This window comes from Netta rufina (genome assembly GCF_964035555.1).
Source record: "Netta rufina genome assembly, chromosome: 1".
Lineage (NCBI taxonomy): Eukaryota > Metazoa > Chordata > Aves > Anseriformes > Anatidae > Netta > Netta rufina.
The window spans coordinates 81340412-81363964 of NC_140123.1; the positions used below are offsets into that span (position 1 = coordinate 81340412).

At 36.3% G+C, this 23553-nt stretch overlaps 1 protein-coding gene across 2 annotated transcripts in view; it reads right to left on the reverse strand.

Moving 5' to 3' along the window:
• Positions 1-23553, reverse strand: part of MAP3K15 (mitogen-activated protein kinase kinase kinase 15) — an 82445-nt gene that overhangs the window by 25668 nt on the left and 33224 nt on the right. For both annotated transcript variants that reach the window (XM_084284265.1, XM_084284264.1), the window contains 9 exons: positions 20033-20226; positions 17201-17369; positions 16059-16165; positions 5174-5344; positions 4068-4180; positions 2925-3084; positions 2158-2308; positions 1631-1738; positions 273-322 (listed from right to left, as the gene is read on the reverse strand). In XM_084284265.1, the coding sequence (XP_084140391.1) occupies positions 273-322; positions 1631-1738; positions 2158-2308; positions 2925-3084; positions 4068-4180; positions 5174-5344; positions 16059-16165; positions 17201-17369; positions 20033-20226 (1223 nt within the window). The remainder of the gene's footprint in view (positions 1-272; positions 323-1630; positions 1739-2157; positions 2309-2924; positions 3085-4067; positions 4181-5173; positions 5345-16058; positions 16166-17200; positions 17370-20032; positions 20227-23553) is intronic.

The following is a 23553-nucleotide window of genomic DNA, read 5'->3' on the forward strand; positions in this document are numbered from 1 at the left end:
GAACTCTACAAGAGACTACAGAGACACAAATTAGATGAGTATTCTTATGAGAAACATACAGATCTGACCATGCATGGAAAGGCAAACCCTTCTCTGTTGACATTTCAAGCCAGGATGGACAGAAGAAACTTTTATACAGGATTTCCTTTTTTATTATTATTTATTATTTTATTATTTTTTTTAATATTTCCTTTTTTATATAGGAAAACATAAAACATACATTAAAAAAAAAAAAAAACAAAAAAAAAAAAACTGTTTTCAGACATACCAACCTTATTCCCCTTATGGAAGAAGCTGTAAAATTCCATTCATGAATCTGTTTCTGTGAAGAATGAAGCTATATCAGATTAATACAGACACTGTTTAAACTTAATATTGAAAACAAAGTCATAGCATGGTGAGCAAAATAAAGTTTTTCTAGCATATCTCTTCCATTCTTTCTTCCTTCTTTCCTTTTTTCTTTTCTTCAACTTGCACATGAGACTGATGGTCAGAGAAAGACCATATGTTGCTGTTTCACTTATTTGAAGAAAAACGAATACAAACAGTGCAGGATGAAAGTAAAGGGAAAATTTCCTCATGAAAAATTAAATTTGAATAACAAATCTTGAAGTAAAATTTACCAAACATTATGTTTTGACTCAAACCATAATTTTTTCATGTAAAGCAGACTAAGAACGACTCTTATCCAGTCTCAGAGGGAAAGAAAACTTCATACTTCTTCCTAAAAGGTATTGAGCCAACAGGTATGGCTCAGGTAGCATGCATGGAGCAAAAAAAAGGAAGGACAATTTATGCCTAGGAAGATAGCCCTCCATAAATCTCCAGTTAAATCTCCAGTAGCTGCATCATATTTAGCATCACCAAATATCGATCAAGAATTTGTTTCATAAAGCATAGTTACGTCACGTTACATTCACTCAAAGAAGTAAGTAGTATGTTATTCTTGAAAAGACATTCACAGATCCTGGTAACTATATGATTGTCTGTTGCTCTAATATGCCTCTCTTCCACGCTTTGTCTCTCTACATTTTTAGTCTATCCTCCACCTACATTGTTCTGACATTAAGGGGTGGTCAAATACTTTCCAATGTGAAACTGAAATTATTTCAAATTCTTAAGAGATTATACTGTTCATACTCTTTTCCCAATCTTGTAATCTCCAATAATCCAAGACACCAAATATTTAATCTCTTGACATTTATTTGTCCTAGGCTGCCATTTTTTTCTAGTTTCTAATATTATAACTGTAGAAACTTTAAAAATTCTAAAAGAGTCTTTAAAAAATCTACACAGTACTGGTCTTTACTTTTTATCTAGCTTTGAGCTCCATTCCAGTAAAAAACACATGATTCTAATGAGAAATATGAGAAAAACAAATAACCCAAGCACTTCTAAGAGTCACAGTCAAGTGACTCAGGTCAAAAGCACCTGAGTTCTAATCCTAGTACTTCCCTTTTGTTTTCCTTGTGAAAAGTCAATTTTCACATTGACACAAGAAAGAAATTGAGACGTGTTTCACAGAAACATAGCAGACTTTAAATGACTATAAAGCACTCCAAAAATCTAAATGTGAATAAAGTGACTTAATCACAATGAATCATGAAATGCATCTGCTGGTAGTTTTTACCATTTCAGTGGGAGAGACGTGCCACAAAGAAAGAGATCTTTCATCTGCTTCATTGTTGATTGAAACATATGCAGGCTGGTAGACTTTAGTTGGTTCTATCACCAAAACCTGGAGAGAGAAAACATTTTTCCTTAATAAAACAGTAGCCAGTACACGACAGCATATTTAGAAACAAAACTAATGCTCTGGTATAGACAATGCATAACCACAAAGTAAGGCCTAAAAAATTTCCAGGGGGAAAGAGAAAGAGAAGGCAGGGCAGGAAAAGATTGTGTTCCTGTGTACAACTAAACAGTATGATAATTATTTATGTTAGGAGACTTTGAAGTACTTCTTAGAATGATTTTAGGGTGCTGGGTTAAATGTTTTTAAAAAATGAAAGATTAACTGAATATAGGAGTTTTGTTCATGCAATGAAATAACAGACAGTTAAGCATGTAATTATTGTGTTAAGAGTCTTCCAATTCTGGTTATATCCTATCCAGAAACATAAGACAAAGAAAATTTGTTTGGACATAACATCTTACTGGAAATCTCAGTCCATTAGTTGTTTCTTTCGTTGCCTCAAAAATTATATCTAGCCAGAAAGTCAATCTTTCTTGTCTAGGAGAATGTTCTATGGTGAGTTTCTTGAAACGCTGAATTAACATCAGATTCTGAACTAATGATTTCAAGTACCTAGAATGTATTGAATTAGTGAGTTAACAGAGAGAAAACAGAATTTGACTAGATTCTAAGAACACTTAACTGGCTTACACAATGAAAAAAATTAATTTCAAATGTAATCCGAAGCAAAATTAAATGTACTCTAAAAGCTACCATGATGGAAATGTTTTTGCTGATTTGTACATATTTCTGGAAGAATAGCTACTTTAGTCTAGAACTTGAGGCATAAACTCATTTGGACATTCACGAACAATATCTTATTGCAAAAAGGTACAGTTACATGAGTAGTTACATGGTGGTTAGACAAGATATTATGAGCTAGAAGATGGCAGAGGACAGAACAACAGCCATCTAAACTGAAAAGAACTGTTTAACAAGGAACCATCACTAATTTCTAAGTTCTTTCCTATAAAACACACTTGAATGGGATCTAAAGCCAATAATGATAGTTAATTTCTTACAATTTCCCTTCTTCCTTTCCCAGAATAAAAGAACAGAGTATGAAGTCAGAGTTACAAAAAATCTGAGATGGAAAAATCCAGTTAAGTTATCCAAGTGTCTACAAAACGGTTTTACTTTTTGTATTTCCCAGAGCTGGGTACTTGCACTATAGCCTTCTACTACATACCATACTGGAGGTTTCAGCTTAAAAAGTTTCTCTGCTGCTTGTACTGCTTTACTAACATCGTTAGCCAGCATGCTCACACTGAAGAACTGTCCCACGTCCCAGTAATTGTTCATTTTTTCTAGGCTTCCTTTTCTTCCCAGTAAGCTGTTTAGTCGTACACCTGTAAAATTTAAATTGAAACATTTTTTATCAGTAAAATACTGAGAAATCTATCAGCAAAAGTCTAATAAGACTTCAGCAATAGTGATAAAAATAGTGATTAGTGATTCAGCATTAGTGATAAAAATTAAGAGGTACAAGGGTCCACCACTCAATATTGCTCAATACAGAGGATAAACCAGAAAATAACAATCCCAATATGGTTCAAACAGCCAGAACTCCCACCACACGTGGTGCTAAAATATCTCTTGTGCTGTTATATTGGGTTTACATGGCAAGGTTTTGGTAGCAGCAGTTCTGCAGGGGTGGCCTCTGTAAAGAGTCCAGCAGCTGCACCATGTCAGATAAGGGCCAGTTTCAGCCAGCTCCAAAAGGGATATGCTTCTGCTGAGATGAACCAATAAGTGATGTTGGTTGTGCCTCTGAGAGAGCAGAATTCAGAAAACAAAAAGCAAAAATAATACTATGGCACAACAGCAGCTGGGAGAGTGAGGAGTGAGCACCAGCCCTGCAGCCCCCAGGTGAGTGCAGCAGGAGGGCAGGAGGTGCTCCAGGCAGGCAGCAGCAGTTCCCCTGCAGCCTGTGCAGGGAGAGGCCCCTGGTGGAGCAGGCTGTCCCCCTGCAGCCCATGGGTCCCACATGGAGCAGATCTCCACGCTGCAGCCCGTGGAGGAGCCTCTGGTGGAGCAGGTGGATGTGGCCTGGAGGAGGCTACGGCCCATTGGAGAGCCCCATGGATGGAGGGGAAGGTGTTTGTAGTTTGTGTTTAGTTTCTCACTGGTCTTGCTTTTTAGTAATAGGTAATAAATTACATTAAACTCCCTATGTTGAGACTGTTCTGCCCATGATTATAATTGTGGAGTAATCTCCCTGTCCATATCTCAACCCTTGAGCCCTTTCCATTGTATTTTCTATAAACATTTTGTTTTCTGCATAGAGAGAGGGTCAGAAAATATGTCTGTTGCAGTGTATTTGAATGCCTACCTATTTTTCTCAGTTCCATTGAGCTTTCAAATTGTTGTCCTGCAACAAGTAGCAAAACTGCAAGGTTAATTCCAGAATACAGAGTTGACTGGAGTTCAAATCCTTTGCGATACCTGCAGAGAAAAGTCAGAGCTCACATCTCACTGCACAAGAGAACAGAAATACTGCAAAGTTTTGGTATCTCTTTTAAGCTATTAATTTACTGGAAAGACTTTATGGCTAGTTTGTCTTAAGTGAGAAAGAAAAAATTGCTTAGTATTATGACCTGCCATCTTCTGTAATTTTGGGAAAATAAAACTTAAACTGGTTACTGCAAAACTCTCAAATGCAATAGAACATAATTTTATTATACTATTCACATGAGAAAAGCAATAGAAGTGTTAGTTCAAGTTTTACAAAAAGGCTCCTAGTCCTTTGTTTTAAAGCTTTGTATTCATTAGAGGTAACTGAGGTACAACTGACAAAGGCTGAATACATGCCACTAGGTGATGTAGCATCAAGAGATTGATCTGAAGTCTGTAAATTCTCTACTACCCATCCACGTTGCACTAATCACATTGAGGTGATTTGGGGGAAAAATGAGAGAAACAGAGAGACAGATATTTTTACAATTACAATTCAAACCCACATTGCTCATTTTTTTGTACTCAGCAGTAGCTTGTATGATTATATAAACAAACATACATAAACAGTATGATAGTGAGAGCATGTCTTAAGAAAATTCATAATGTAGTTCATCAATATTGTTCCTTATACACAGGCAGATCTTTGCATTTCCTAGAGCTCCAAGGTGGAAACCATCCTTGCACAGAGGACCAGTGTAAGTCCCATGACCTCACTTGCACTTCATTTTGGCCTTGAAGCAGATTAATTGTCTATTTTTTCTGCAAAAAAGTGGGTGTATCACTCTATATTCATAATAGTCTACAAAGAGAAGCAAGGAAATGTATCCAAATATCTGGTGCTTAGTAAATCATTTACTCAAATTGGGCTATTAAAAACAAGGAAAAAAAGAACATTTGAACTTCTAATTCATGCAGCTTTGCTTTTCATAACCATAAAAGTCTGAAGAAGTTTTTAAACATATATATTTTTTTTTCTGTTACCATTCAATGGCATGATCTCGACTATTGGTATCTTTACAGTCAGAATCGAGAAACATATCCTTGTAGATCCTCCCACATAAGCAAAACATATCTGGAGCAGGGTGATCACATGTCTGCAGGACTTGAAGCATGACTTGCAGTGCCTTTTCCCTGTCACCCGCATTATTTCTTCTGAAATCAAATACAAAGAATAAAATAAATGAGTTCAGATCTGAAACAGCAACTGCAAGGTAGTACAATAATATTATCCCCGTGTATCTTATAAGCACATCCATCATTGCTATATAAAGATTTTACTTTATTTACACTGATATATGAGTGTTGGTTCGTTAATAAAAACAAATGTATTATTTTTTCATGGGACTTCTAGCTCAGCTAAGAACTGATTTAAGCTCAGAATTCCTCTATGAAAAAAAAGTGTCATCTCACTTGATTCTTCCCTGTGTAAGTAGGCAGACTCTGCTGATATTCCAGTAAGAAACAATGCTTGTTTAAGTGATTGTTTCTGAAAATGCTGATGATTTGCAGAAGTCTGGCTAATAGCTCACTGAGCTGTGAGTGGGATTTGTATTCTTGAATCCAGAGGATCCAGAATCAGTATTTGACAATACTGACCGAGTACAGGAGAAGCCAGGTCAATTCCACTTCAGACAAAAGAGTGGTAGAGATTAATATGAGGACTTAGAACTACAAGAAAAATAAAAGGGCAAAATGTATTTGTATTTTTTTCTTAAATAAAATTCTTCAGTTTGGAGAAAAAAATGGAAAAAACCCAGCTGTCATAAAGCTTGTGTGTGGTCAAATATATATCAATCTCATGAGTAAGAAAAAAAAACAGTGATTAAATATATTTTCAGTTCCTTATTATTATTGAACAGAACACAAGAATTTTTACCTCACTTTACCCTGCTGGTTTTGTAAGTTTAGAATTTACTTTTTACTGCAAAATGTCACTTAGAACAAACAAAAATGTTTATTTGCAAGTGTAAAGCAAACACAGCTTCAGAGCTTAATAGCCTCTCCAAGACATTTTTTAATCACTCAATAGATTTAAAATATTTACCAACCCCCTTTCAGAGCAGTTTACAATTTCCTGATCCCTACCTAGGTATCCAGGAACAGGCTTACAAGTACTATGATTACTTTGTCAGCAGTATCAGTAGGAGATAAGAGTTTCTGGTGAATCTAGTATTTGCAGACCCTGAAAGGATTAATACGTTCTGTAAAATGGCTCAGTTTCTTAGGTAACCAGCTGATGCAACAAAACCAATAACCACACATCTGCAGGAAAACAACAACAATAAAAAGGCTGCTGTGCACGTTAGGTGATGGAGAACATTTAATAAGATTAAAGAGATTTGTAGCTACCTGTGCAGGCTTTATCCTGCCATTAGTGTCAGAGGCGTAGAGTAAACTTTCACAGCAAGGTCTTGCATATTTTTGGAGCATTATTTTCTTCAGATCGACTGTTGTTCTGAAATTAATACTGGTCTTCTCTAATGAACACGCAAGGAGAAATTTGGTATCTTCTTTTAGTTTTACAGGAAATTAAATGAAATTTAGAAGTGTGGGGGTAAAATCCATGGCACTGGTCGCAAGCTTCATACAAACCTTTTCTGAACTAACCAGAGTCTCTGAGCCAGGTATCGTTGTTAAGATGAACAAAGAGAAAACCGGGGAAACAAAGCTTAGAACAAAATTGGACCCTAAAATATAAGTCCAACAGCTCCCAATAAGCACGTGCATAACAATCACAGAATTTGTCATGTGCTCAAGCTTTTGCTGAAAAAGCAATAAATGCACGAGTACCTAACTTACAGCACTTTCATGTGAAAAAAATGACTGCTTCTGAGACAAGACAAATGGACTCAACTCTGTCCTGTGCGAAATCAGTTTAAATTAACGAAATTAAGATGTGTTTTGTATTGGTTGAAACAATTTTAGAGAAAAAAAAAAAAAAACAATGCATAAAGCAAGACTGCTTAAAATAAGACAGGGAACAGATTAACTCTTTTGCACATCAGAGGATGAAATACCTTTGACAACCTGTGTACACACTGAAAAAAAGTATGAGGAGCATTTCACAAGACCAAGACATAAAGAAACAGTGTATTAGAAACCTCAAAATTAAAGCCTTTTTTCTCATAGTAGGGAATGCTGTGATTTATTTGGTTCATATAAGGTAAAAAGCAAATCTTCATTAAAAATATATTGTTCAGTGCTAAATTTCATTTATTTTAAACAAGTATACACTAATCTAAGACAGGATATTATTAAACAAAAATCAGTTTAGACACTTTTGTATAAATTGTATTTTTCATTGCAGCATGTTGATGACTCTTGGGCATTATAAACCCAATTACAAAAATCTACAAATTTAGGAACAGTTGTAAACCTCTAAAGCAATCCCCAAAAGAGAGGACTAACAAAGAAAAAATAAAATACAGTTAAACAAAATTAAAATAAAATACCACATATTTTAGGCTACAAGCAACTTCTATGTGTCAACGTGAAAATAGACTGTTTTATAACATAGTTACATGCATGGCCAAGACAAATTTTCACCTCTTATTTCATACCTCACACTTTAGTATCTGCATGTTTGACAGTTTATAATTTGCTTTAATGTGTCTTGAAAACAGGCCTGTAATGCTATCGATGCAGTAAAAGAGATTACCATACGTCCTCAAGGCTGTAGCACTAGCATCTATTTTATTTGCCCAATATCCATTAGATGAGCTTCCCCTGCCTCCTCAATCCCCACGTAGAACTATAGCAGAGTGAATCACACAAATGCAGGTTGGAAAGGACTTCTGAAGGTCATCTAATAGAATCTCCTGCTCAGAGCAGGACCATCTACCAACAACAGATTTTTCTGAAGAGCTGAGTCTTTGTATTGAGTTTACATGGCAAGGTTTAGTTAGCAGGGGACTGCAGGGGTGGCCTGTGTGAGAAGAGCCCAGCAGCTGCCCCATGATAGATAAGTGCCAGTTTCAGATCGCTCCAAAGGGACCTGCCTCTGTCCAAAGCCAAACCAATAAGCAATGTTGTGCAGGAGGGCAGGAGGTGCTCCAGGCAGTCCAGGAGGACAGCAGCAGTTCCCCTGCAGCCTGTGCAGGGAGAGGCCCCTGGTGGAGCAGGCTGTCCCCCTGCAGCCCATGGGTCCCACATGGAGCAGATCTCCACGCTGCAGCCCCCCCATGGGTGGGGGAGCCCCCGGTGGAGCAGGTGGATGTGGCCTGGAGGAGGCTGCGGCCCAAGGTGCCCAGGGATGTGCTCATGCTCACTCCTTGTATCACACACACAGCATCTTTCTTAGCTATTGGTATTTAAGGTATTTGAGCCACTAAATTTCAGATTAAAAACTCATGAACTGCTAACAGCACCAGAAACACTCCCTCTGGAAATCAGTCCTGGCCCAACTCCTCACCTGCACGATTCTCTAGGCCTCTCCCGCTGGAAGCTCAAAAACAATTTGTTGGGGGTTGCTTTAGTGTGTTCAAGTTTTCTCTGCTTTTGTACTAATGGAGAAAGGTTATGAAAGCAGCAATCATTCATAATTCGCAGAAAACTGAATCTTTATAGAAATCTATCCTCTTTTTTCTTTCCCAAATTTACTTGATAAACAGAAAATTTACTGCCGCTGTCTCACAAAGTCACTGAGCCACAAATTGGTGGATGTGGTAGGAGTATCTGGGGAGATTTTATCACTATACATTTTCTGTCTCCATACGCTTCCCTAGATAGCTGCTACTGACCACTGTCAGATGCGAATCTAAGCTAGAAAGAAATACACCCTGAGAGATTATGGCCGCCCTAATGCTGTTTCTCTCCCCTAACTTGCAAACATCATCTCAAAATCATATTGACATCAGTGTTTTACCTGGAACAATGCTGCCTTTCGACACAAAGCAAACTCTCTTTACACCTTATCTGTCATTTTATAGCTTCACATTTCTTTCATCTCCCTCAAATCCATTATCTTCTCTAAATTCTCTCTCCATTGTAGTCATTACAATGAGTCCTAACTTCAAATATCCCTAAAATAAAATTAGTTCATGTTTCATAGACTGGTTTTACCAGCTTTAAAGGAGCCAGAACTACACTCAGTGAACAAAGTCTTTGTCCAATTAAGTTAACAGGAAGAGCAAGGATTTTGCTAGGAGAAGAATTAGCTTGCATTGCAAGTACCAGGTAATAGAATGCTTTTTTTTTCTTTATTTCTTTTTTTTTTTTTTCTTCACCTTTTTGTTCACATCTTCTCCTGTATGGCTTGTTTCCACCTGTCTAGCTGGAGACTAGTATACACTACAGAAAACCTTATATCAGTGAACAATATTTTGTTCAATGGAATGCAGCTTTAGTTTCCTTTATACGTCATTTTTCCTTATTGATTTACCTTCTCTTATTGGTTTAAGCAAGCAGATTTATCGAAGAGCAATGTGCGGGAGAACAAACAAAACCATAACAAACACGTTTCTGAAAACCTTTCCCACACAGCATTACATTCAAAAACAGTAACTTTTTTTTTTCCCACTGCATTCATATCTGGATCTTGATTATATTGTGATTTCAGTCTTGAAGCAGCTAGTTTACAGCATGCATTGCCATTAAAACACCTGATCTCACTGTCACATAGCAGAGACAATGCAAATGAGACAACTTCATGTTACTGTAAACACAACCATTCAAAAAATAACTGGTCTTTATAGACAACAGTGTGTGCATTTATTATCCTATACAACAAGTTTGCTTACAGTAATATGCAAATTATATTAAAATGTGTATTTTGAGTTTTCTTACACAAAAATAAGACACAGTTATAGATGTCACAGGGACTATATAGCAGATGATCTGAACTGCTAATAATCGTATAGAAATCTACAGCAAAAAATAATTCCACAAATTCATAATTTTTGAGAATTGCAATAACTAATTTTATTAGAGTTATTGCACATAACCTTTACTTTAAAAGGTAATAATAAGTAATTTGTGAGTTAAGACATTTCACTGAGGATGCAATTTGATTGCAGAACCAATTTGATTTAAGAACATTTGCTATTCACAAAAGTGAACGAGGAAACAAGACCCCAAATTAAGCTTTGAGATTAGAACTAAATTTGCAGGTCTTCAGATAGCCATGACAATGAAAAAATAGCATTTTTTTTTGCTCATGTACACTTCAGATGTTTAATGCAAGCCTCTTTTATAAAATGAAGAGCCCCATGATGTGATTTTTCTAATCTTAGTCATCAGAGAACGGAATTACATTTCAAATAACCCAGTGCATTTCAATGGGAATAATTTCCTATAGCTACTATTACTCACAATTACTAGTGATTTTCTACTTGCACTCTGTTAATCCCTTCACTTGGTAATTGCTTTTTGTGTGCGCGTATTGTTAAAACACAGCATGCCAAGTTAAATAACAGCAACCGCAGATGCCCCCATCTTTAATAAGTGAAGACAGAACTGCTTTGGAAAGAGACCAAAGTCTTCACAGCTCTGGCTTCATGCCTGGTCCGGTCTGAAAGTAGCCAGAATATATTCTGTTTTGAACAAAATTTGACATAACCTTTGCCTCTTTGCAAGCTTTCAGAATTTGAAACTGCATAACATCTGGTAACTCCGGTTTTGGTAAATAAGGGCAACTGAAAGGTATTCATTCAAACGTAAGTATACGGCAAAAACTTTGCTATGCAGAGCTAAATTACTGAAGTAGATCCTAAGCAAACATCCAGTTGACATCCACCTTAGCATTTGAATTAAATAATTAACTATAAACATCTGTACTTCGTCTACTATATATATATATATATATATATATACACACACATACACACACACACACTACAGCAGCAGGAAATAAAACTATGAAGAACAAACTAGCATCCTTTTTCATTACTCTCCTAACCTGATTACAAACAAACAAGTAAAATTCATAGAAATGGATTGCAAAGCTTTCTCATTCCATTGACTTTGGTCATGATTTGTTCTGCTCAATGCTCAATGCTTTTTAGATAATTTGAGGCAATATGAAGTACAGAACAAGAAATGGTTCATTTTACTCTTAAATGATTAAATAGAAGGTATTTTATAACTTTTCTTTAGAATGTGTTGTCACAGTACTTGTTTTCTATGAAAGAATGGTGGAAAACAATAGTAGGCTTTTTTAAAAAAAATAATTAAAACAGCAATAAAAATACTTTTACAATCTTTTTTTCATCACTTGCCCCCCCCCCCCAAAAAAAAGAGCAAAAATTTAACTGTTGCTTATGATCAATTCACATGATACTTTAAAACACTGAAATACAAAAGGCATAAATATATGCATGCAATATAAGAAACTAAATCAAATCAATTTACATGCTCATTTCCCTGGAGAAGAAACTTGTTAAAAAAAATGGGGCGGGGGGGAGGAAAAATCTGAATTCACACATTCAGATTTTCTAAAACATCAAAATGAAGGTGAAAGCTTCCATCATGCTTTTTTCTTTAAAAGAAAAATCTCCTTGTAGATATCTCCAAGCTGAGAATCTTTACTTAGTGGACTTCATGCATCTTTGTGTTAGTTCCACATCTGTAAAGTAATGCTGTTCTATTTCTGCATGATGTGGTGATGAATAACTCAGCTATTGCAACAACAAGTATGAAAGGAACCACAAGGAACTTAATGATATTTCATGTGTGGGGTGGAGAACTGTGATGTATAATAAAAATGCATTTATTATACAGTACAGGCACATCCTCGATAAGCAGAACATCACAAAATATTGAAATACTGACCAGTTGACCTCCAGCTACATGCACCAGGCAAAGCTCTAAATGGAAAAATCAGACAGCCTTCAACTAGACACCGATTTAAAACAGAAAAATTAAAATGGAAACAATTCAGAAATTTCTTAGCTTTCAAGGATCTTGCAATATGAGAACAGCCTTTCACAGCAGCTCACACAACTCACCTACTTACATTATGCTTGCCTCCCAGGCAAGGTACACTCATGGACTGAAGCAAAGAGCCATCTACATCTGAAACAGCCGCAGACAGCCCTCAATGACACAGTGTCTTACATCATCCCAAAGTTGTGAATACAAATATTGAAAATACTCATGTTGCACATTCGAGATGAACTTAAACTTGAAGATGTGCCCCATCCTATGCCTAAGATACAATACAGTCAGAACTAAATGTTAGCTGTGAGACAAAAAGAACAATGTTTTATCCCAACCCACATCCGCATTGACAAAAGCACTCTCTATTTCTGTGTGGAGTCAAAATTAATTAGCTTAAAACACTTTAGAGCAACAACTTTAAGCTTCCTAGAGCTTCTAAACAAACAGTCAAGAGGGTGACCTGAAAAAAAGGCTTGGAAACGTGCACAATCCCATCCTTGCAAGTGTCCATTACTAGCCTGAAGGTTATTATTAGTCATTAGACATGACAAATTTAAGGTGCTCTCAATGCCCCGAGATGGAAATCTGGGAGGAAGATATTGATCTGGAAGAGAGGCTGCGCTTAATAACAAGCTATGTGAATCAGGGTACCAGAAACATACATGCAGCTGTCTGCTTCTCTAATACACAGTAATACTAAGTGCTGCATTGCCCTGCAGAGTACTCTGCAGGCAGGCCCAGGCTTGCTTCGCTCATGATCCAAGCCGGGTCCGACCCAGGCTGTCTCTGAACCAGAAGACACACAGCTTGGCTGGAACGGTGCCCAGTCTGAAGTCATATACCCTGTCCCTTCCCTTAAAACACGGCTTGTTAACTTATATCCAGAGCTGCACACAGTCGTGGTTCAGATTGAGCTTGTGCCCGCTGAATGTACCAGCAAGGGCCCACGGCCCTCAGAAGTGATCCCTTACCCCTTGTCTGCCACATTGCTAGCTCTCTGCAGCACTTGAACAGCATTGTCTTGAAAACACTGAGTGCAATTAATTGCCAACAGAACTCAGTTACGGATGCCAAGAGGAAATAAATGAACAACTTTCTCTGTTGTTTGTGATCGCAGTTCCGGTACGCTTTCATAATAAAATTAAGCAAACATTAACTTCAGCAGGCTCTGATATTCTTGCAACTACTAATTGTTTTGCTTTTGATGTATTTTGTCTCTGGTGCGCTCAATTAGTGATACTAAGCAACATCTAGACCGATCTGTACGCTAACATTAATAGAATCTTAAATGAACACATTGTTCTGTATTTTTGTAAACAGATCCTAATAAAACTTCATTAAAATAATTCTTAAAAAAATAAGTGGTTCAAAAATCCCAAAGATGATGCTATAACCAATACCCACGGGGACATTTTTAGCTTAAGTAGAGTTGTTCTGAAAATGTTCAAGTCCTAAACTCTGGCCTTTGGTCCTGCACTTTGTTCTGAGAAGGCAAAAACTTCCGTAGAAGGGAAATTATGCAGTCTTACTAGTGGAAAACTTGTCATTCATTTCTGAAAAAAAGTTCTATATCAATGTTTAAATTGTTCCCGTAACAGAAGTGAAGTCGTGCTGGTTCAGGCTAATGATGAATTTAATGAAATCTGCCGATGGGGAAAGCAGGTGTGTGAGCAAATCCATTTTGTCTTGTCTTACAAGAGCTCTATTGGCAATGCTGAAACAACACAGAAGATGTAATGGCCTGAGGGTCACGTGCTGCTCAATATACAAAGAATTTGAAGACAAAGAGGACAAGGGAATGTGCCAGTTTTATTATGCACGTGTAAGTGATAAAGTTTTAAAAACTGTAGTCTGATCAAACCAGGATATTTTCCTAAGGACAAGGCATGATCCTGACCCCAACATCTTGAGTCATATTCCCAAAATAATGAAAAGTTGGAATATTTAAAAATAAATAAATAAATAAATAAAAACAAAGATAGGGCCAAATCCTTTTTGTTGAAACCACTTCAGGAAAGCAGCATGATATCTTAAGGAAACGTGAATTTCAGAAGCTTTCAGAGATCAAGCCTGCAGTTTTTAGGGATTGGAGGGAAAAAGGTGGAAAATCATACCATAAAATGATAACTGTACATACAGGAAGCAAATTGCAACATGGTTTAAAGTGTATATCATCATAAGAAGCAGCAAAACACTGGTTCCTACTTTAAAATACTGTCTTATGTTGTACATAAAAATTTTATACCAAAAGTCCATTTTCTCTTATTTTTAGGCAACCAAATGAAAAAGGTATCTTTCACTAGATGTGATAAATACCAGAGCAAGCTGCAAAATTCCATCTTCATGTATTCAGATCTAAATTTTCTGAAAGATATACTTCAGGAATAGAAGTTAACAGACTCGGTAAAAGTTAATCAGCTAAGATCTAATAGTAGACGATACCAGGAGTGGAGGAGAATCAAGACAACCAGTGTTTGCTTCCAGTCTTAAAACAAACAACAACACACACAAAAATCAAACAAACAAACAAACAAAAAACCAACTATGTAACTTGAGTTATATGTAAGAATTATACTCATATATTTGATGTCAAGAACTAAATATTAATAATTTGTCCTTCTTCTAATTAAAAAGGCTTTGCCATCATTCAAGTTTGGGTTAAGGTTCCAAACATGGGTCAAGTTATTCTTTTCTTTGAGAAATTTGGGCATTGCCAGGTATCTGATGAATTTCATATCACAGACATACTTCCCATTGTAATCAATTCACATTTCAGAACTGTTTTCTTTTTCTTTTTATATACAAAAGCATTTTAAGTAGGTTTTACTCCAGCCTTCAAAGAAATCTCTATAGCTAGTTGTCATAAAAGCACAGACATTAGAATTATGCACAGCATCAGTCCCACCTATGCTGTATGCTCTAAATGCTCTGTATTACTACTGCATTCTTCAAGGATCACTTAAGACTTTGCTAGTGCATCACTCAGCCTGTTAACAAACCACCAAATACTTTTCAAAAATCACTTCCTTCTATGAACTTTTCAACTGGCAAGTACTGCATTCTTTGTTCATTTGTATGACCTTGCATATGGCTGCATGCAAATGAGCTTCTTTTTGTAGTGAACACATAATATAAAATGCTGTATGAAGACTGTTTCTTGGCACGGAAATGAAGAAGCAATATCTGGTATTTTTCTGAGCAATGTTTCTGTATTTACTCCTTAGTTTGATGAAACTGGCAAATGGTATTATGGCAGTAATGGTAAATGGCAGACTTATTCCAACTTCCTAAAAAAATGCCACAAGAAAAAAAAAAATCTGTTGGGGATTCCCCATCAACAACTGTTTTCCTAGTTCTGTAACTAAATTCTTAATCCCTCTGGTGTTTTAATCCCATCCTGATGTGGCCTTTTTTATTTTTCCCTTTTCTTTAAGTTTGATTGCAGGTCACAACTTTTAACAACATGCAAACTGCATCTAAGCAGTTACTTTCATTATTACATCTAATCTCATTTGTATAATATCTACTTTCTGATACAATCTTCATACAAATTGATTAGAAATGAAGCAAATATCATACATAGGCACTACAGAGAGCTGTAGCTATCTAGAAGAGTTCAATAATATATCGTTGTGCTTCTTAATCTAGGAGAGCTAAATCAGCAAAGAGCCTGGAGTTCCAGATTGCCTTTCAACCTTTCAAGGAAGCTGCATCATGAACATGTATTCACAGACCAAGCACTACTTGCTACCTATGACTCTGATAACTCACCAATAACTCTATTATGCTAAACTTTTCAAGACGTTCAGAATAATCAGTGACTCAGAATAAACAATCTCAGCCTGGCCAAGAGCCCGCTGGTATCAGTGGAGTTTTTCACTATTACTCTGGTGGCCTTTGGAACAGATGTTATTGTCTGAACTATACATTTAAATATAAACTTGTGGAACAACAGCAATATAATGAAACATCCTCAAAAAATTATCCTTACCGATTCAGTGCAAAAGCATAATGAAATTTAATGTTGTGTTGATCAGCCAGATCACAGGTAGGAAGCATTTCAAGTGTTTCTACCAGCTTCACCATAGCATCATAGTCCTAGCAGGAATTCAAATAAATAAAATAAATACATAAAAATGAAAGAAAAAAAGAAGCCGAAGAATACCTCCATCAGAGGAAAGCATCACTACACTAACACATCGTGACTAGAGAATATCTCAGGTGGACTGTTCCTAAGTCAGTTACAGCTACAAACTGTGTAAAAAATAAACAGGGACTTTGCTATCCACGTCAGCCCTTGTTTCTTCTATTCAATGGCACATATACATTGCTGAAGAGGCCAGTTTACTGAGATCATAGATGGCCTCACACTACTTCATCTGTTTGTTCAATATGCATTTGAAGATGATTGTATTTGTCAAAGGAGACCTTTCAAAAGAAAGAAAATGCTCACCAGAGATGATCAAAATGAAGTTGGATAAAGGGCTGCATGAAAATACATGCCTCAGAATGGAAAGTTGGGTAACAAAGGGCAACACACAGCTCTCATGACTTATTTATACTTACCAAATATCCAACTTAGCTTCTGAGATAGATAGAAAACATTTCTGCTTAATGGTTTGAAGTATATTTTAAAAGTGATATCAAATACACAGACTAGCTGTGTTTTAGCAAAAGCAGAACTTATTTAAAAACAAAATCAAGAAAAGGTGCACTTACATTTAAAAAATAAATTAAGATTTCTTTGAATGAGAATTCTCAACTTGGGCACCTCTAACCAAAACAGTGGTCAAAACAAATGTCTTTTCTTAGTCTCTGAATTTATTTGACCTTGGGGGCAGAGGAAGAAGTGGGGGGAATAGAAGAGCAAACATTTTGCTTTGGTATTTTTTTTAAGGAGATTAAAAATGACAGAAAACAAACAAGGAGACCTCTAAAAGTCACCTAACCATTATCTCTTGTTCATAGGTAAAACAAGAGTCTAAGGCCCCTTAAGTAGCCTAATAATCAAGTCAAACTGTTAATGCAGAAATGCAGTGTCGGCTTTGAATCACTGTTTAACAGATGAAGAAGTATGCAACAAGACCCAAAGTCCCATGGTATAATCATATTTCTTAGTCTTTAGAAACATACCTGTATATCTCGGTAAGAAAGAAGCAGGTTTATCACAATATCAGAAGTCAGCACTTCAGTATTATCCATTCGAAGCTTAATTCTGGCCAGCTCCTTAGCAAGTTCATCTCCTTGATACTTCTCTCTAGCTTTTCTAATATCATTTAGCAGTGTTTCTTTATAATAGGCACTAAAGAAATAAAAGAGACATTTGGGAAGAAGACTGTGATTGCTTATGAATCATAGAATCATATAAGTTGGAAAAGACCTTTAAGACCATCAAGGCCAACCACCAACCTGACCTACAAAGTCCCATCACTAAACCATGTCGCTTAGTGCCACGTCCAATATCTCCAAGAAATGGGACTCTACCACTTCCCTGAGCAGAGGAGGGAAACCATGAAATGTGGTTGCATTTCTAATAAAAGCTATAATTTCTAATTAAAAGTACCATTTCCTCAGAATGAAGTTTAATTCAAATGTTTCATCTAAGTTGATATTTTTCGTTAAATCATTACACACGTTCTACCTTGCTTTACCTCAGCCTATGGGGCTATATATATATATATATATATATATTACCAGGATTTTGAGATAATTTTATTACCACAGTAAAACTGCGGCATATTTTGGCCCATTACTGACCATGACAAATGTGGCACTTTGTATCTCTATCCTTAAGAAGGCAGCAGTTGGAATAATAAAGTGACACAGAGACAAGAGACCACTGTGATGTAAAGAGGAGATACGGGATTTTATAACCAAAGGAGGAAAGATAATTTAAAAAAAAAAAAAAAGAAACCAAAACAAAGACAACATACCAAAAGCTTATTTCATTGTAGCTTGATGAATATAATGTATAACATGTATTAATATGAATATAACACATAACACCATTAAATCCCCCAGTAGGTGTTTTACACTTTATTTATACTAATGTCAGTGCACAGTGCAACACCAGATATTTTATAGAATACAAATTTATATTTATGTTATCAGTCTGGCAGTTATAAACTACCTGGACAGGCTACTTAGAGCTAACATTATCTGGAGCAGCTTATAGAGTCAATATCTGGAAAGTCAGCAGATGGTGCCTGACATCCTCAAGTGCCCACGGTGCCTTTTTTGTTTACAAGTGAGCATCACTAGTATTCAACTTTGCTAAACACTAAGCCCTACACATAGCAAAGAAGATTAAGTGCTCCAAAATATTATGTCTTACATTGAATGCATACGATTTTTATAATGCAAGGCAGCAAGGTCACAGTAGATACTACTGGAAAGCTTTTAATAGTTGTTTTACTGTCAAGTGGAAGTTAGGCCTAATTTACCACATATTACCTACGTCAAGCTTCTATCCAGCACTGCCTTCACCCGGGCTAATGATAATTAGTCCTTTTGTTAACCAAACCAAAGGGAGATGGTGTTTTTTGAAATTATGTTTTTTAAAAGTATCCAAATGACTTAGGAATGGAAGTCTCACTCTCGAGGAAGATTTAACACTTAACCTTTTCAATTCTATTCAAGCTTTTGGAAGAAATATGGGGTCATCTTGCTACTTCTTCTTCTTTATAGAGCTCTACCACAATAGTGTCTAATTATGCACCAGTACTAAAGCCTTTTTCAGGCACTTTAGCCTGAAAATTTTTCAGGCACTTTAGCCTGAAAATGGAAGAGGGAAAAAAAATGGCTTTACTGCAGGGCTTTCAACACAATTATCAAACAGAAATCACTCACAGCCTTGGTCATAAATGTCAGACAAAATACACGGGTAGCTTTGGATAGCTCGTTCACAGAGCACCATTTCATAATGACAGATATGCTAAATGGTAACAAAATTAATTACTGCCAAGACCAACTACTAAGTTGGTTGTTCTACTAATTTCCTGAGTCCTGCATCGCCTACTGCAGCTTGCCTGTATGCTGCCAGCTTCAGTGAGTTTCTGCCTCTCCTCTTGTCCCTCTTCTCAAAGTGGGCCTGTGTTGCCTACCTGTAGCCTTCCCTCTAGCACTGTGTTGGAGAAGGAGGGAGCCTGTGTTTCCTCAGGCCAGCAATATCCCCTTCACAGAGAACAGCAGAAATGGGTGTGGATGAAGGTAGAATGGCAAGGTGAGCGTGGGCTGGGCCATCTATAGATCCTAACAATGGGACTGGGAGAACAAAAAGCACAAAAGGTGGCAATGGGAAAGAGGAAGAAATCTGACAGCCCTCAATGCTACCTTATGCTTCAGACACAGGAAAAGATAACCAAGAAGCTCAGTCTTTCCCATTTTTTTCCAGAAAAACAAACAAAAACGGGCTGTAGAGTACATGGAAAGCACTTCAGAGAGAGACACTTTCATCTCCAGCCCCAGTACTCAGAACTCCAACAATCCTTTGTACAAGTGGCTTAACAGTATCTCATTTATTGTGTGATATCAGAAGGCTAATATTAAAACAAATAACAAAACATGGAAGGGTTACATTTCATTGCTGCCTTATATATATATACTTATTTGGTAACAGAAAAAAAATGGTCTTTGGCTTTGAGTTCTATGAGGTGGCTATGATCTTATCTCCTATTACAACCTCATGCACTCTAATTCACGTTGCAGCAGTTTACCTTACCTGTGGACTGACTTTGCTTACTGATATTTCAGAAAGTAACCATAAATTGCTTTCTAACATAACATGGCTAGTTAACTGCAACAGCTGCAGGACATTGATACAGAAAGCCATAAAGTTAGAAGCCTCTTTTAACACTGTATTAACTGCAGCAAAAAAATCAATGCTACTAGAGATTCTGCATCTCTTTCCATTACATTAAAAAGAGAATATCAAAGGTTCTGGAAGTTTGTGTGTTACAAAATTACCATGATGTAACATGAACATCCTTGAGAAGGCTGATAAACCTGTCCACCAGCGGGACACAAAGCGGCCCCAGGATATTGTCCCAGCTGGGTTGCATATACTCAGAAGCTCTTCGCTGGGCATCACTTTCACAGCAAAAGTAGTCAGCACATGGTGTGACAATGTACGGAATAAAATAGTAATTGCCACTGGAAGCCTAAAAGAAAAACAAATCTAGTTTAGAAAACAAAGGGGAAATATGCTTGTGTATACATAGAATTCTTTTACTGTCAGAAAAAAAAAAAAAAAAAACAACTAGATTAGGCTTGGTGCAATGTTTAACGCAAGCTTAAGTTCAAGGAGTTTTCTGTGGAAGAGTTACAAATATTAACAGGGGTAATGAAAAAGGGTCTGGATCTGAACAATCCAATAAAACTGTTCAATTTTTTGATGTGATGCATGGACCTCAAGAGGGCCTGGCAGGAGAAGCTAATCTTCTGGTCCCACATTTTTGAGGTCAGGGAAGATGTACTTGCATCCTCTAGGCTTACTCTGTGCTATGAAGGATATGATGCAGAGCTCACCATAAACCATGAGAGAAATCCAGAAACACAGGCATTGTAAGGACTTTATGGAGATGCTTAATCCAGAAAAGCTTACAAAACATCTGCTTCAAGCTGGCACCAAACACCAAAAAACAAAAACAACAACAACAAAAATAAACCCACTATGAAATGTTTCATAATATATCTAAGACTTTTAACACAAAATTCTGAAGGAGAAAAAAGTCTTTAATAGGCTACAAATAGCAAAAATATGATCAAGGCGTTGAAATGAGAGAGAAAATGGGAAATGCCTTTCAGACCTCAAATATAATATGCTCAGATTTTTCAACTCCTGAGCAAGACCCAAAAAAAGACAACTAAGAAGTATTTCACAACTACTCTAAGCACCAGTGTTCTATTTTGAGCTAAAATAATTCTCTGCTGTTTAATAGAGAAGTAAAAAGCCAGCCAAACAATGCATTCAGAGTAACCAAGCATGAACCCTGAAGTCACTGTGATACAGTTAATGAAATCAGCTACCACTCAATATCCTTCTGCTGTCACCTTGGGGATACCAAGGCATCAAATACCTACCACAACATCATACTTTTTATTTTTCGTAATATCTAAGCCTGCAGTAAAGCAGCAGCCATTTAAAGTTACTATGAACACTAGGAGAATGATGAGATGCCTGAAAGAACAGATATGAGGATGGCGTGTTTTTATATGCATTAATACACTGAATAAGCTGTTCACAGGAAATAATAACAAATTAAGGTGTGCACTTACTGAAAATACAGACAGGAAAAAACCTGTATCAGAGACATGTTGTTGCTGATCTGAGTCTGTAAGGATTTCAAATTTTGAGTGATTTCTAACAGATAAAGATGAAGCTACTTGCCTTCTCCACAAGCCTTGCAGTACAGTATCTCTGTTGCAACAATATCATTATCTGTTGCAATATCTTTACTTCACACTAAAAAAGCTGGGAAACTTGCAACCCAAGCGACCAGTATGCTAATACGATTTAGTCTGAGGTTTATTCAAATAAACACTAAGTTCAGCACAATACAAAAGCTGCTTGTCTATAAATTCTGGTTTGAAGCCTGTAATAATGAATTAGATCTTCCTGCAGTGGGGAAAAAAAATAAAAAGGCAAAAAAAAAAAAAATAGAAGTATGATGGATCTTGAGATGTAAATAGATCTACAATTATATCCTGAAAAAGAAAAGCAATTTTTAGAAAATATTAATTTTATATATGAAACACCGTATTTATCATATTTGGCCAGCATCTCATCTGTTTGACCTAGGTTTTTACCTCTTTTTGGATATGAAATCTGTTAAATTAAAAACATATTTGTGTGTGCAGAAGTCAGGAAGCCTGCATGTATTTTGGCATGTGATCTTGTCTGAAGAGCAACCAGCACAGCTGTACCTCCAAAAATTAGTTTGCCATGTTTGGGAAGGGCAGTCCATACCCAGTTCATTCAGGTGACAAGGTATGATTTTTGTGCTGCACATGAAGGAAAAGATATTCTGTCCCCTGATGGAGATGCCATTGGGTATAGCACCAAGAAAACCAAACATTGTATGCCCTGATAGACACCGATCTCCAAATTTTTACCTTCTTCTGTCCAGTATTTATATGGAATAAATTCTAAAGTCTCTTCATATAGAGGGAAGAACTGAACTTTCTAAAAATAGTCCTCTTTATCTTCATTATGTAAAACAAAACAAAACAAAAAAAAAACAGTTCTGTTCATCTATTTTTCTTAAACTATCAAGGGCTAGAGATGGCTGTAAATATCATCAGTAAATACCATCATTACTTCTTCGGATCATCTGCTCTGGATGCTGATCTCTGATACCAAAAGCTGTGAAAATTGCTGTCCTGTCACACACCAACTACTGCTTTTTAAGATAGCAAATAAGTGGCACAGGTTTATGTTAAGGAACAATTATAGCCATTCCAGCTGCAAATATGTATTATCTATGAATTATGCTTTATAATTCATAGATACAGAATTATATAGAATATAGAATATAATTATTCTATACATAGAATTATATAATTCATAGAATTATATGACTTTGGTAATTTATAAAGACTGTATGCCGAGTGGGTTTATTTCTGGATTATTAGCCGTTTTTATTATCTCAAGATTTTTTTAAAATTTAAAAATAAAACAGACTGGAAAAAAAGGAATAACTCTCAGTAGCTCATCTTCCAGCACATAACATAAGCCCAGTGCACTAGCAGTGAAAATATTGTATTTGATCACAACACTTTAATCCAACAAAAAAAGAGCCCAAGGTTTAGGAACATAAAAGAAATAAAAGTAACTGCTGGTAAATTGAGAAAAGTACCTATTTTTCAGAGAAAAATGGCTACAGGAATTAAGCACAGAGATACACCTTTACTGAAGGAGTTAGGCCTACAAAGGCCATTTTAGGCCAAATGTAGAGATCTTTTTGTCTAAAAATACTTCTCTAAACATTTCACTAATGCTGTTAAAACTGAACATTTGGCCTTAATAATGTAAAGAGTTGTGTGTTTTTTGTTGTTGTTGTTTGTTTGTTTTTCACTTGTCCTGCTGTAGGTATTCTGGTCAAGCTGTCACTTTGTGCCAGAGATATTGTACTAGATCTCTGCATCTTCAGAAAGGGAATTATGCCTGCACAGCTAATAGCCCAATTATTTCACTGTAGCCATGCCAGTTTATGTCACTTTACTTTTCGCCACTTCCTCAAGGGGTATTAATTAGCAGTGCTTACCCTAACTCACAAAGCAGTTAGAAGAGAAGCACATAGGATGACAGAAAATGAACTGCATTGACTCAAAGAAGTCACACCCTTTGAGTATTCAGGGAGTTTGATCCACTGTTGTCTTAAGAATTAAGGTTTCTGCATTAGTTTTCTATGCCATCACATTCCTATCCATCTTGTAATACAGGTGACTCTGAGATATCAGCTTTATAAAAATACTTCCTGTTCAAA